Source organism: Cavia porcellus, unplaced genomic scaffold (assembly GCF_034190915.1).
Source record: "Cavia porcellus strain 051 isolate PalLab524CR breed Dunkin Hartley unplaced genomic scaffold, mCavPor4.1 scaffold_14, whole genome shotgun sequence".
NCBI lineage: Eukaryota > Metazoa > Chordata > Mammalia > Rodentia > Caviidae > Cavia > Cavia porcellus.
Genome location: NW_026947497.1, coordinates 65,119,581 through 65,135,203, shown reverse-complemented (window position 1 = coordinate 65,135,203; position 15,623 = coordinate 65,119,581). Strand labels below are relative to the sequence as shown.

General features: G+C 46.6%; 1 protein-coding gene across 2 annotated transcripts in view; it reads left to right on the top strand.

Annotated features, from left to right (window-relative positions):
- Nucleotides 1-703: 703 nt before the first annotated feature.
- The window catches only part of Osbpl11 (oxysterol binding protein like 11), a 59,095-nt gene continuing 44,175 nt past the window's right edge, over nt 704-15,623 (top strand). For both annotated transcript variants that reach the window (XM_063261107.1, XM_003477045.4), the window contains exon 1: nt 704-888. In XM_063261107.1, coding sequence (XP_063117177.1) covers nt 722-888 — 167 coding nt within the window. In that variant the 5' untranslated portion in view covers nt 704-721. The remainder of the gene's footprint in view (nt 889-15,623) is intronic.

Below are 15,623 nucleotides of genomic sequence, written 5' to 3'. Positions count from 1 at the left end.
GGCTCTAACGGAAGTGACCTCCGCTACTCCGGAAGGGAAGGCGGAAAGCGAGCAAGCCGGTGGGTGACTCGCTGTGGGGCTGTGGGGCGGTGTCCGCGCCCCTGGCTTTCACGCGTGGGGCTTACCGGCTCCCAGGAGCCGGGTTCAGACACAGGGCCAGGGGGTCGGAGGGCGTAGCTGCACGGCTCGCCGCGGGCGCTGGGAGCGGCGTCCAGCCCTCGACGGCCTCCTCCGCGACCTTCCGGGCTGCCGAGCCGCCGCGGCTGGGTCTCCGGCTGCGGCGGGAACCGCCGCGCCGGGAAACTGAGGAGGACCGAGGGCGCGGCTGGTCCGCCCTCCACCGAGGCCAGGCTGCGGGACCCCGCCCGCCCTTCGCCCACCCGCGGCTGCAGAGCCGCCGCCGCGTCTCCTCTGGGCATCCCTGAGCCCAGTAGTTGGGTGACACTTTCCTCCTTGCTTTGGCCAGGAGGAAGGCAACTCCGTGCGAATGGGAAGGATAGCAGTTCGCACCGCCGCCCCTGGCGCCTGGAGAGTTTAACTCGGCGGGGATGCGCGTCTTCCGTTCCCCGGCCCGTGGCAGTCCCGTCTCGTGGAGCCGTCGCATTTAGCAAGTAGGATCGCATTGGAGTCTCAAAGAGAAGAAATAAGGAAGCGCCTACAGCACTCTTGCACGGCGGTGACTTGTGCCGCCCGGGAAGGGCAGGCGGACCCGGGAGCTAAGATGCAGGGTGGTGACTCAGTGTCCACGATGAGAGTCTCCGAAAGCGAAGGGAGGCTGGAGTCACTGACCACTGCCGGGACCCCGAGCGGCAAGAACAGCAGCGCGGGCGCGATCAGCGGCGGCCCCAGCGGCAACCGAGGAGGCAGCGCCAAGAGCTGGCAGTACAGGTGAGGTCCTCTCCGGGGTGAGTGTCAGAGGCACAGAGGCTGGCGTGTGTGGCAGCTGTCAGAAGGTGAGCTGGATCCATGTCTTCCAGAAGCGGTGGATTACTCCTCTTAGGACCTGGGCCCTCCCCCACCTTTTTAATAAAAGAGTGAGTCCATGCAACAGGTTTCCATGGAACCCCTGTTTAGGAGTGCAAAATGTACCCCCTATTTGCATTCCTTTCCAACGCGAGCCGTTTAACTCCACTGGCTGGTGGTTTTGCCTGTGTTGCAATTTGTTGACAGGCCTGCCTGACCTTGAGGGCTGGAGCTGTGAACTCAGATGAAATACTGGAGCAAAGGTACTGATCTTTGTGCCTCTGATTCTCTGAATCCGCGCCTGAAGATGTATCAGCCTTTGAGCTTATGAGGCCACTAAAATACTCCGTTTTGATGAGAAACTCCACTGCTGTTAGTTTTCACAGATAGGAATGAAAAAAAATTTTTTTGTAAAGTTAAGCTACATGGGAGTGGTGGCACAGGCCTGGAATCTCAGCCCTTAAGAGGCTGAAGCAGGAGAGTCACTATGAGTTCAAGGCCACCTTGGGCTACTTAGTGAGTTCAAAGCCAGCCTGCACTACAAGGTGAGACCCTGTCTCAAAAAAAAAAAAAAAAAAAAAAAGCTGGGCATGGTGGCACACACCTGTCATCCTAGCATTGTGGAAGGCTGAGGAAAGAGGATCACCAGAGTTCAGAGTTTGATGCCAGCCTGGATTAGATAGTAAGCTCAAGACCAACATGAATTACCTAGTAATACCTTGGCTAAGGAAGCAAAAACAAACAAAAAGCACAATAGAGTAAGAGACAATGTAGTCAGAGGTCAGTCTTCTGAAATCCTTAATTGTGAACTTTAGTCTCAAATTGAAAAGTGAAACAACTTCCATATCACTGGGTGGTAACTCTTCCCAGGGCTTACTGTCATAAAGACATGCACTTTACATTTCTGTATCTTTCATTCAGAGCTGTATGCCTTATTTTTAGGTTATCACTCAATGGTTATATAATTTTGAAAACACATTCTATTGTAGTCACAAATGAAAGAAGTTATTGGGGAAATTAACTAGAAACTGGCAACCCTGAGTGTTAAGACATTCAAAGAAGATTTTTTGTTCTGTTTTTGAGACAGGGTCTCACTAGGTAGTTCAGACTGACTTTGACCTCACTATGAGGCTCAGAATTGCTGCAGTCCTCCTGCCTCACCCTCCCAAGTGCTGGGATCCCAAATATGTACCATTACACCTGGCTTCAAAGATTTGAAAAATTAAAGCGCAGAATCAACTATATTATTTCCTAGTACCATAAGATAGTCTCAATGACCTTAAATCACCTAGGAAAACCCACTCTTCCTCAAGAAGACTGAGAATTGTATGATACATTGGTGAATAATTTTAAAGAAAATAGTTCACAGTTAATTTTTATGGAGGTACTATGCCTGGTAAATTTTATATCAAACTCTTGTCACAGGTCAAGGTAAATCAGGTCTTACTGTTTTGCATCCTGCTGTGGACTTTGATTTTAATGGGGTGTGTGAGGCAGGTGCTTAGACCTAGGTCTTGATCTAACTTCTCCCTGTCCCTGGGTTTCAGGCAGCTTCCTCCCAGTCCTGTACTGCTCTCCTTTCTCCATCTTCTTCCCTGGAAGCTCAAAGGCTTGAGACTTTAAAAGCAAAATAATGACAAGCAACTGAACCCTTGCCTCCTGAAAGCAGTTTCCACTCAGCACTTGCGCTCTGCCAGGTGCAGGACGGTTTGCTGTGGCGGTGGGGTGTTTACTCCTGTGGACCTGTGGAGTGCGTGTTAGAGTTTTCTTGTCTGGTTGCTTGGCACTGCTTTTCTTGGGTTCTTGCTTACTCCTTCTATAGTTTCTTTCTTAGTTTCGTTAGTTGGCTCCTTTCCCCCAGCTGGTGTGATGCTCCCCCCACTCCGAGCCTCAGGTAACAGGCTCTGGTCGGAAAATCTCTCTGAGGACCACCCTGACCATTGCTTTGGATAGCCCATCCGTGGCTTTAACCTCTACTCTCCTCTGCTACTGTCTTCCTTTTCCTTCTTTCTTTTTTTTTTTCTCTATTTTTTTTTTTTAAAGGAGATTTTTCAAGCCTGGCATGAAGGTGCACGCCTGCTTTCCTGAAGCTTGAGGCAAAGGAGTATCACAAGTTTGGGCTCAGCCTGGGCAATTTAGCCAGACCCTATCTCAGAATAAAAACAAATAAATAAAGGGCTGGTGATGTAGCTCACTGGGAAAGCACTGAGTTCAGTCCCAGGTCAGATGAGAGAGAGAGAGAGAGAGAGAGAGAGAGAGAGAGAGATGCTGATTTTAGGCTATTTGATGAAGTGGTTGAAATTTTAGTGAACGCCCTGGTTCTGAACCCCAGCTTTTGCTTTACAGACTGGGAAATGTCATTGGCATGATACAGTAGCCTGTAGTATATCATTGCTTCTTTCCTTTTAGGGCCAAATAGTAAGTATTTGCTTCTTTCCTTTTAGGGCCAAATAGTAAGTATTATATGATGTGCCTCACTGTCTATCCACTCCCCGGGTGGTGAGCACTGGAGCTGCTTCCATTTACAGACACTGGGAACAGCGCGGCTGTGAAGGTTCCCTTTCAGGGTTCTGTGTGGACCGTAGTTGTCGCCTCTCCACTGTGTGCGTAGCAGTGGAATCACAGATTGTCGGGTAACTTTATGTTCAACACTCACAAGGAACTGCCAGGCCATTTTCCATAGAGGCCACAACATCTTGCCTCCTCACAGCAGTGGGGAGGGGTTGCAGTTTTTCTCCACACAATTTTAGCCATGGTGTTGGGTGTGAAGTGCTGTCTGCAGGGGTGTGGATATGCGCTTCTCTGATAACTGATGAGGTTGCACATCTTTACATGAAGTATTTTTTTTAACACCAAGTACATTTATTAGAAAAGAAGGAAGTTACGAAATATCCTCAAATCTTTCCTTGAGAAATTAAAAATAAGAGACTAAAACCAAAAACAAATAGAAAATAAGATCAAAAAACATAATCCCTCATCAAATGGCCAACATCATTTCTCATTAAGATTAACATTTTGATTCTTACATTTCTGTAAAAATAGAAAAGACTCAGAATTGTCTAAACAACTTTGATAAAGGAACAAAATCAGAGCTTCAGTCCTCCCCAATGCCATGACTTATCACAAAGTTACACCATGACAAAACAGTGTTGATATCAAGACAGACAAACCACCAAAGTACCAATATAAAGCCCTAAAATAGATGCCCACATAACAGACAATTTCTGGCAAAGATGCAAAAGCAATTAAGTGGAGAAAGAATTGTACCCTCAATAAATGTACTGCAAAAACTGGATATCCACATGCAAAATACATGTAGTATTTAGTGGCCAGTTATATATCATCCCTGGAGAAATGTCTGTTAAGAGCCTTTGCTCATTTTAAAATTGGGCTATTGTTGGGCATGGTATCAGCTCATGCCTGTAATTTCAGCACTTGGGAGGCTGAGGCTGGAAGATTGTCATGAGTTCAAAGCCAGCCTGTACTACACAATTACAAGAAATCCTGTTTCAATAAAGCACAACAAAATTGAAATATTTATCTTATTTTTCAGTTGTAAAATTCTTTATGTATTTTGAGTATAATTCTTGAATATCTTTTCACTTCATGGCATTTTTTGCAATAAAAGGTTTTTAGCATTCATGAAGTTCAGTAAGTTTTTAGTTTCTTCTGTTGTTCATACTTTATTTTTACCCATTTTTTTCACTTCTAAGCCCATGGCCTTGCAAATGCTAACCAAGTGCTGTACCACTGAGCTCCATCCCCAGCCCTGTATTAGTTCTTTACTAAGTAAATATTTATGTACATGCAATATAGTTTAGTTTCATATAGTTAAATTCTTTGCTATACTACAAAGATTTTCCTACTCTTCATATTTTAATTTATTACTCTTTTCCTGACATACAGAAAACAATTATAAATCACAAAGCTTGTCATCCCCACCCCTCTGACTGGAGTTTAAACCCAAGGCCTTGGCCTTGAGCTACATTCCCAGCCCATTTTCACTTTTTCACTTTTGAAATAGGATCTCACTAAGCTGCCAGCTGACTGCCTAGAGAGGGCTTGAATTTGTTATTGTCCTGCCTCAGCTTCCCAGAAGCCTGGGATTGCAGGTGTGTACCTCTATACCCAGCTCAGATCTCTTACTCTTATTTTTTGTTTTTGTGTTTTTGTCTCTGATTATAAAGTTCCAGCTGGATGTGGTAGCACATGCTTGTGATCCCAGCACTCTTAGAGGCTGATGCAGAAGGATCAATGAGAGTTTGAGATCACCTTGGCTATAAAGTGAGTTCAAGACCAGATGAACTACATATGTCAGACCCTGTGTCAAAAAACCGAAAAAAAAAAAGTTCTTTTAATAAAAGAACTACTATTTTCCTGTAGTTGTAAGCTGATTTGGTAGTTTCATATTTAACTGTTAAACCCACCTGGAGTTACTGTGAAATACAGTGTGAAATGAGTTTGTTAGTTGTTACTGTTTTACACATTGCCCCCAAATCCAGAGTATTAAAGCCGCACACAGATCCTGTGACAGTCATGTCTGGAGTTCAGACACTGCTTAGCTGGGGCCAGGTTCTGGGTTTGTCATGAGGCCGTGGTCATCTGCAGGCTTGACTCGGAAGGATCTGCATCTAGCAACTTGCTTACCAGGCTCTTGGCACCGTTCTGTTGGACCTGAGGCCCCAGGCCTCATCCGCTGGTGCCTGGAGGCCTTACTTGGCTCTGGCCACATGGGCCATCCCAAGAGTGTCTCTCAGCTTGGCTGTGGGTTTCATCAGAGGCGGGCAGTGGGCAGGAGCGGTGGGAACAGCAGGGTCATGAAATCGTATGGCTTCTCTCATTCATTAACAGCCAGGCATATAGTCTGAATGTGGGGGGAGGGAGGTAAAATTGACCCCAGAGATCCAGGTTTGAAATTTTGAGAAGTCTGGAAAAACGCTGTTGGGAGTGAAGCTGCACATTGGGCTCTGACTGTGTCCAGCTTATATGGCAAGAATTTTAGGTGCTGTGTCCAGGTAGCCTGCAGAGGTGAGACAGTTGGCCATGTGTGACTGTATAGTATTCAGAATGACCTCTTACCACGTTCAGTCAGCACAGCTCCCCGGGGAAAGGGCATCTTTATCTTTTTACAGTTGAAAAAGTGGAAGATGAAATGAGTGGCCAAAGTCACGTGTCTAATAATGGAAGAACTTTAATTCCTAGATAGAGACAATGAATAATTATTTCTTTTCTGCAGTCCTGGGGATTGAACACAGGGTCTTGCACATATGAGGCAAATGCTCTGCCACTGAGCTACACCCTGTATCCCCAGGAGTTGCTTGATGTTACAGTTTGTATCTGGATGTCCCCCCAAAGCCTCCTCATGCAGTCATGGAGGTGGGCATCTAGAGTTTATGACTGACTCATGGGCCAATGCTGGGATTATGCTTGTGAATGCTACACCCAGGTGGGTGTGGCCTGCATACAATGTAAGAGAAAGAGTCTTCTCAACAGTCCTCCCCTTTTTTTGCTCTCATTGCTTTTGCTGTCTTGTATCACCATGAAAGCTTGCCCTTGTGCCACACCACCCTGCCTTGGAGCCGGCTGATTACCGACTGAAACCTTCACACACTGTGAGCTAAACAAATAAACCTTTCCTTCCTTTATTTTGGGCATCAGGTATTTTGTGTCAGCCATGAGAGAAAAGTAACTAGCACAGAGGATAACTAACTCAGTGTGTGGCTGGGGTCATCATTTACCAGTGTTCTGATTCATTCTGCAGACACTCTGTGCCTCTTCTCGCTGCAAAACACTCAGTCTGTTAATGCAAACCAGCATGTGAGCCCAATTAATGAAAGCAGGGAATCCTGGGCTTATTTTTGGAAGATTCTCAGAAAAGGAAGAGCCTCAGCTGCATTTGCAGAGTCACTCATGATCTTTTTTTTAAATTCTGAAGTTGGGAACTGAGTTTATAAGACTGGCCTGAAATTTTCTTGTTTTTGCAGCAAGTGTATTCTCCGGACACAGGCTTTGCTTGTTATTTATGAGAGGATCATTTCTTTAGCATCCTTTCTCACAGTGAATGTTCAGAGTTTACAAAACAACCTTTCCCATTGTTTTTATAATATTCGTACCAGCTTTGAGGGAAACAGAGTTCTTTAGAAGGGAAATGTGCAGAGGAGGAGCAGGAAGGCCAGGCTGGGTGGATGACAGGCTGGCTGTGGCTCTTTGGGCTCTACACTGCCTCTCTGCTGACAGACAGGCAGAACTCTTCCAGTTAGTGGACAGTTACACTTCTCAGGGATGGGCACGAGTCTGCAGGTGTGTAGTGCAAATGGTAATTCTGCATTCAGACTTGATGTTTCGCACTGTAAGTTCTCGGTTGAGAGGAAAAATGCCTGTTCAAATGGGGTGAGGAAAGCTGCTGAAATGTGAGCTCGAGGTTACTATCTTGGAGGGCTTGCCTGTAACACTGGGGCTGGTTTCAAGAAAAAGTCATAGGACCAGATATGGCAGCACACGCCTGTAATTCCAGCACTCAGAAGGCTGAGGCAGCCTTGAATCACCATGAGTTCAAGGCTGGCCTGGGCTACACAGCTCAAGGCCAGCCTGAACTATGTAACGAAAGCCTATCTGAAAAAGAAAGAAAAAAAGAAATCATAGATAAAGGAAAGTTGAATGCATATTTTTGTACCCCCGATTTTGTTTGCCCTATCTAAAATGTAGAGATACTGAGAAAAAAAAGGAAAGACAATTTTTAGGCATTGAACTGGAAATTATGAAGTTTTGTTTCAAAATCTAGTAAGAACTCCAAGCTTTGAGTAACAAGATTTGTCTGTGGTACATAATGATTATGCTTGCCATGGGGAGTTGGTACAGGTCCATGACACATCTTAATCATGTCTTTTTAAAGAAACTCTTGTTTTTGTCTTTGAACTGCATAAAATGTTGGCTGTTCTCCACGTACTTCAGGGGAATCACCTGCTGCCCCATTTGGGGTACACTTTCCACTACACAGAGTCATTTCTAGGCCTGCACCTAGCTTGAAAGTCCTTCAGCCTGGGCGGGTTCGTGTGCAAATTAGATGTAATTACTAGACAAATGTGAACTTTTTCCCCATATATTTCTCTTTAAATTATTGCTTGAAGTCATTTATACTTGAGCACAGAATTTTCTTTGTGTAGGCTGCAGTGGAACAAATTCCTCCCCACACGGCGGAGAACACCTAATTAATTCTGTGTGGGGTTTGTGGAAGGAATCTTTGTCACAGCCTAATCACTACCGAGCCTATGGTGCCAGGACAGCTTCGGCCTTTAAGCTCTGCTGTTTTGCGTATGCCAACGTGGTAAACGTGTGACTGTAGCTCCTTTTTATTTGATGGTATTTCATTTGGATCCTAAGGAGTTGTCTGAAAGAGATTTATGAAACCCTCTCAGTAGTATTTTTTCTTTCTTTTTTTTTTTTTTTTTTTGCATTTTTCTTTTTTTAAATTAAGTTTATTGATATGTTTTACCAATATACATAATGGTCACATTCATCATAGGGAACTTGTACCCGTACATGAGGTATCTTGGATTATTCCTTTTCCCCATTCCCCTACCCTCCCTTAAACCTCTTTTCCTATCTTTACTTACAAAAGCTTTGTTTCCAGCACTTCTTAACAGCCACATAGGGAGGGAGCGTGCAATATTTGTCCTTCTGTGTCTGAATTATCTAATTTAATGTCCTTTAGTTTTATACATTTTGTTGCATCTGATGGCTGCCATCTTTACAGTTGAGCTTTTATATATGTCTCATTTTCTTTATCCACTCATCCACTGCTGGGCATCTAAGTTGATTTCCTATCCTAGCACTTAGGAATACTGCTACAGTGAAAGGAGACACAATTGTTACCATTTCCTTTGATTATCCCTAGAACCCAGAACATTCTAGCTTTTACAGCTGGGAATTCAAGCCAGGTGGGGTAGTGCCTCACCCTACAGAGGGAGCAGGGGCTTGTGCTGTGCTAGATATGTGAGGTTTTTTCAGCCCTGGAGCCCAGCTGGGCACCAAGAGGTACAGTGGTTTTCAGAGTCTTTCTTTTCCAGCCTGGGGGTGCCACTGAGGACTGCCGAGGTTCCCTTGCTGAAGGTTTTTATTGTCAACTTCACCGTGACCAACCTGGTGGTACTTTACCGTGTTTCTGCAAACACCCAGCCCACTTTGCAAAGCAAGGGCCTATGACTAACTCGGTTCCACATTCCTGAAACTATCGCTCATGGAGAGGTCTAAGAGTTGATTCCTTCTTTTTCTTTTCAGTGCTCAGGATGAAACACGGGCCTGAGAACAGTAGTCAGCTGCCCTACCATTCCACTGCTGTTCCAGTGCATGGTGTAATTGTTAGTTATTTTTATTTATTTATTTATTTATTTGGTCTTTTTCGTTTTTATCGGTACCAGGGATCAAACTCACGACTGCCTGCTTGCAAGGCAGGCGCTTATGCCGCTGAGCTAAATCCCCAGCCCCAGTTATTTTTATTTTTACATATTGCCCAGGCTGGGCTCAAACTCTGGAGCCCAAGCGATCTTCCCTTCCTGGCATCCCAGGTAGCTGAGACTGCGGGCTCTGCTACAGCAGCTGGGTCAGCTGGTACCACGGGTAGGAAGACCTCTGCCTGGACTGTTCCTCCTGCTCAGCACCACTCAGCATTTGTTACATGTTTTAATGCACTGTTAAAATAACAGCATTAAAATTAGAAAATGTGAAACAGTAAGAGGAACAAGATAAAAGCTACCAATAATTTTCCATCTTTTTTTTCTTTTTGAGACAAGGTCTCGCTATGCAATTCAAGCTTACCTTGAGCTCACTGTGTAACCCAGACTGGTCTCGAAGTTGAAGAACAATCCTCTTGCCCTAGCCTCCCGAGTAGTAGAATCACAGGCATGAGCCACCAACCTGGCAAGACAATTACTAATTCGTGTACTTTTATTACAAGCATGCATTTTGTTGCTGCTGCTGCTGTTTGTTAATGTGTGTGTTTGTTTTTTGAGGCAGGATCTCGCTTTGTAGTTCAGGCTGGCTTTGATGTCACCATGTAGCCCAGACTGGCCTGCAACAACCTTCCTGCCTCAGCACCCAAGCACTGGGACCAGGCTTGCACTCCACTACATCCAATAAGCCTGCTTTTTTTTTTTTTTTTTTTTTTGAGACAGGGTCTCGTCATGCAGTTCAGGCTGGCTGTGTGCTCACTTTGTAGCCCAGACTGGTCTCAAACTTACAGTGATCCTCCTGCCTCAGCTTCCTGAGTGCTGGGATCACAGGAGTGTGCCACCATGCCCAGCTTAAGCATGCAGTTTTAATAGTTGTAATAAGCACTTGCCTGTGTTGTTAGGCACTGGAAAATGTTTTAATTGGCAAATTCGCTCAGCTTGTTCTTTCTGCTGGCAGTGCTACACTGGGCATGGCTGTCTGTGGTCTCTGTCTACGTTTCTGAGCATTTAGCTGGGTACCTAGCAGGCAGATCACTGGGCCAAAGAGCTTTAGTACGGCTTTAATACTTTAAGTGTCGGCGTGTACTTCTTGGTATAGAGTGTGACACAATTCCTTTTAGCTGAAATTTGTACGAGCATGCAGCCCAGCCTATAATCGCATTTTACTGGAAGATTCTGCATCTCTCTTCCCTTAGTTTAATTCAGATGACAAATATTTTATGACTTTCTTTCGCACCCAGGCCTGGACACTAGGTGCTGAGGGAGTACTGGGCTGAGTAAGAAGCGGTCGCTGCACTGTGGCAGCTTTTTATGAAAGAAATGGCACTGGCTGTGGAGGGCGCACCTGGAATCCCAGCACTCCGGTACTACGGTAGGAGGATCACCATGAGTTTGAGGCCAGCCGGCTAGATAGCAAGCCCCTGTCTCAAAAAAGAGAAATAAATTTAATCATAAGCTTCTCCAGGTCCATTCAAATGCAAATATCTCTTTAAGAAATATTTGTCTTAAAACGCACAGTACTAAATATGAGTATCCTACTATATCTGTGTTACAGGCCAGACACAGGCATTCAAGTATTGCGTGTGTATTGGAGTTGTGGCTGGGTCCTGGAAAACAGGCACTGATACAGGCTGAGGGCGGCACCTTGTTTGGGTGGGGGATGGTGATAGTGGGGATGGCAGTGACCAACAAGTTCACAGCGAGGTTCTGGGATACTGCTGAGGGTCTGCCGCAGTGAGGGCCACACTGTCCCATCCCGCTTGTTGCCAGCCTTCTGGAGGCCATGCAGTGGTCACACAGCCAGGGACAGGGAGCAGAAGGACCCGTCGCAGTCACCTTAGTCACACAGATGGCAGCCTCTGTCTGTCATCCTCTGTGTGGTCTGAAGCAGAGCCGAGGCCTCTCACCTGACAGGGTAGGGATGTGACCTCTGGCGTGACTGGTGCCTCTCACTGACCGCAGCTTGCCATTAAACTCCCCGTGGTGTCTCTCATGGTTCCCCCGAGAAACGGAACTGGCAGGGTCCTTACACCCGCAAGTATCTGTGCCTACATGTGTTTTTATGGGGCTATATAGACATAAACACAGATGCACATATAGGGGAGACAGCGGGCAGGCCGTAGCCTCCGGCCCTGCAGCCTGCAAACCAGTAAGCCTGTCGCATGGCTGCATCTGAGTACCGCGGCCTGAGAGCTGGGGATGGGAGACCAGCATCAGCTGGAGCAGGAGGCAGGAAAGGAAGGCAGCTGCTCTCCCTTGGTCGGGTGCTCACTACCGCGAGTGCCAAACTTAGCCTGCAGAGCACCCTCACAGACACCCCAGAGTACAGTCTGTAGGGCACTCGGGGCCCTTCACACAGGCACTGAAGTTAACCACCAGGCACCTGGGCCCCACTGCCCTCTGTCTGTCCCCTGAATCTCAAGCTCTGCTTTCTTCCCTCCTCAGTTCTTTGCTCTGTCCTGCCTCAGTCATGCCAGCACAGCCACCCTGTGTCTCCCAGCTTCTCTTCATCACTGGCAGCTGGCGGTTCCCCATCACTCCACTCAGCTGTGGTCCTTTTCTTCCGAGTCTAGCAGAAGTGTCTCAGTTCTCCTCCTGTACAGTATCTCTTCAGTAGTGCTGCCTGTTCCTGACCCCAGCTCATCGTGAAACTGGTTTCTGTCCTTCCCTGCCCCTGATATTCTTCCTTCTGCTTCTGTATTCCTGAGTCCTAGTCTCCTCCTGCCCTTCACCCTTTTCCTTAGGCGTCTATGATTAAGGACTTTAAAACACTTCCAGGCAATCTTTTAGGCAGTCCTGTGTGTCCGAGCTGCAGGCGACCCCTCCATGTCCAGCCTAGGCCATGCAGCATTCAGGATTTCTCCCTGTCCACATCTTAGCTACTTTTCTCATTGCTGAGGTGAATACCTGATGCTCAGGACGTAAGTTTATTTGACTCACAGTTTGCAGAGGTGTCAGTTCACCATTGGCTGGCTTTCAGGCAGGGCGGCACTGCAGAGGAGAAGCAGTCTGTGGCAAAGCAGGCAAGCAGAAGGCAGCAAGTGGCATATGACGGCAGCAGCTTCTTTCTGTCCCTCTGTGGTCTATCTAAGCTGCCCACACATAGGGCAGTAGCAGTCCCACCCGGAGCTGTGCCAAAGCGGTCAGTGGACTGATACAGTGATCACACACTCTAGGTCAGCCACCTCTGAAAAGCCCATCCCCCATGTCCGCATGAGGCCCTGGGGGACATCTGGACACAGCCATGGCAGTGCTTGTCTAGGGTCAGGAGATCCCTAAACCCAGCATATGAAACTGGAGCAAGTGTAAAGCTGCTCAGAGGGACTCAGTGTTGCCCTTGGCCTTCCCGGGAGCACACTCAGTCCTCTCTCACTTCACGGCCACAGCCGTAGTCCCCACCTGCCACCGTCATCATCACCATCACCCTGCAGTCACAGCTGGGTCCTGCACTTTGAAGAGTGAAAACCTTTTTGCCCAAATGACCACCAGAAACATGGCCTGTGAACTACTAGCAGGGGCCCTGCTGCCGCCTTTCTTTCTTTCTTTTTTTTTTTTTTTTTTTTTTTGTCTTTTTATCGGTACCAGGGATCGAACTCACGACTGCCTGCTCACAAGCAGGCGCTTATGCCGCTGAGCTAGATCCCCAGCCCCATGCCGCCTTTCTCTTTAAGGAGCTACTGTCCCTTAGATTTGATCGTGGATTTCAGGTGAAGAAGTGTTGCTTTTCAAGCTTCTCTGTTTATCTCAGTGGGTTTTCAGAGCGCTTTGTATTTAGTAGGTATAACTTAACTTTAAAACCTCAGTATCTGAAGTTTGATTTTCAAAGGTTGGGAGGAGATACCATAAAACTAAACCAAATCAGCCCACTTGGCCTAGTTCAGTTAACAAGCTATTCTGTTTGAGATCTTTTTTATTAGTGCGTATCAGTTATACAGATTACAGGTTTTATTTTGGCATGTAACACACTTCACTCATTTTCATCAGTTCATCAGCCCATCAGCCAGTCCACTTCTCCCTATCACACTTGGGGTGTCCAGTGAGGCTAGAGGATGACAGTCCTCCCTCCCTCCCTCCCTTGCCCTGTCCTTTCTACTTTCTGCTTGTCTGTTTTAGATTCCTCATGTAGGGGTATAAGCCATTAGTTCAATTTTTGGAATCATTGATCTCCACGTCTGTTTCCTACAAATGGCAGTTTTATTCTTTCTGGCTGGAGACTATTCCGTTGTAATTACATACCCCATTATAATCAGCTATTTTTAATAGACTGTCAGCTTCCAGGGCTGAATGCCAAGAAAATGTTAACAAGTTTAAAAGATCAGCCAGGTGTGGTGGCACACATGTGTAATCCCAGCACTTGGGAAGCTAAGGCCATGAATTCAAGGCCAGCCTGGGCTACCTAGTGAGTTCAAGGCTGGTCTGGTGAGATGGCCTCAAAAAAAAAAAGTTCAGAATATACCCTATTTGTAGAGAAGTAAAGTTACTGAAAGACTAAAGAAATTAATTTTTTCATAGCTTATGTTTTAATATCTTCATGTTTGGACCATCAACTTCTGTTTCACAGAGCACAAAATAGAATGATAATAGATTATTCCCACTTTTATAAGTAGATTCTATTAATATTAACTGCTATGTAAAAATCTACAAAAATTCATACTTATTGGGGATTGAACCCAGGTCTTTGCACTGAACCAAATCCCTTACCCATTTTTATTTTGAGACAGGGTCTCAGTGAACTGCCCAGGCTGAGATCCAAGTCATGATTCTCCTGTCTCAGCCTCCCAGAGTGCTGGGAGTGAAGCACAAGGTTGGAGGCACTGCATAACTCAGTGACAGGTGGGGTATTCCTCATCAGAAACGCTTGGCCTGCGGTGTTTCCGGCCAAGGCTTTTGGATTTGGAATATTCACATAGCTTTACTAGCTGAGCATCCTGACAGCACCCAGTGAGTTCCAGAATGCTCTGGAGACAGCATTTCGGATTTTGGATTTTCGGGTAATGAATGCTTCATCCATTGTGGAGATGCAGTGCACCCGTGGTTTACTAACTCAGTTCATTCTCCAGGCCAGTGGTAGCTCAATTTGGCTGTTTTTCCTGTAAGAAATAACACTCATAATACATTCCCAGCCACCCAAAGCATCCCTTTACTAACCTTTTCATAACCCTAAAGGGTGGTGTAATGTGTGGAATTCACCAGAAACTCCAATAATTGCCTGAGTGTATTCACCACAAAGTTACAAGTGTGCCTGGTTTCCCAGAACAGCGCTTTCATGCCGTTCAGGGAACGTCGCAATCCAGGTTGACATCTGCGGCCTGCAGGAGGGAGGTGATGGGAAGGTGGTTCCTGTCTAGAAGAGGGGTCCCCTTCCACAGGAACACCAGGAACCTGGCTCTTTGGTATCTGCCCTCTCCTCAGAGTCCCTAGCCTGCTGGGACCTGCTTCTGTCACTAGGTCTCGCCTACAGTTGTGTGTCCCTCTTTTCTCTGACGCCGTTCTGTAGTGTGACGTGACACTATCATTAACCATTGAACGCAGTGATTGACCTTTCCCCTGTCTGAGTGGTCTTCTCTGCGAGCATTCGTTCTGTCCATTTTCTCCGGAGTTCCTGTACCACAGAAGGCCTTTGCGGCACTGATGGCTGACACTCCACCCCACCTAGGAAGCTCCTCGGCTGCAGTTCTCTGAGCTCAGCCAGAAGTCGCTGAGGTTCCCCTGTGGACAGTAGCTCTGACTGTCCCTCTACCAGTTCCCCTGCATCACCGTGCAAGTCTCAGGACTCTGCTCTGGTGACAGTGTCATCAACACAGGCTCAGGCTTCTCCACGCTGGCTTCCTTACACAAATCTCTGTGATTGTGGAGATGGTGGATCACAATGTGCTGTACGTGTCAGCGGGATCAGCCACACAGACACCACCCACACTTCTCCAGTTTCCTTCTTTTCAATTGTGGTTGCTTTCTTTACTTTCCCTTCCCTTCTTAGCTTCGTTTCAGCTTTCTGGGGAATTTCGATAGCAGGGATCATAGTGATTGTGTAAAGCACTGACCAGCGTCGCACCTGGGCTGATTGCTGCTTCCTTACACTGTTCTGACATCTGAAGGCTTTGTTTACAGCCACGTAGTGGCTGGCGTTTGGGTTGTAACCCCACACCTAAGATTCTGGTCTAGCCCAAGACGTTAGTATGTGAGGCCTGTGATAACTCGAGTGCCCACCACAGG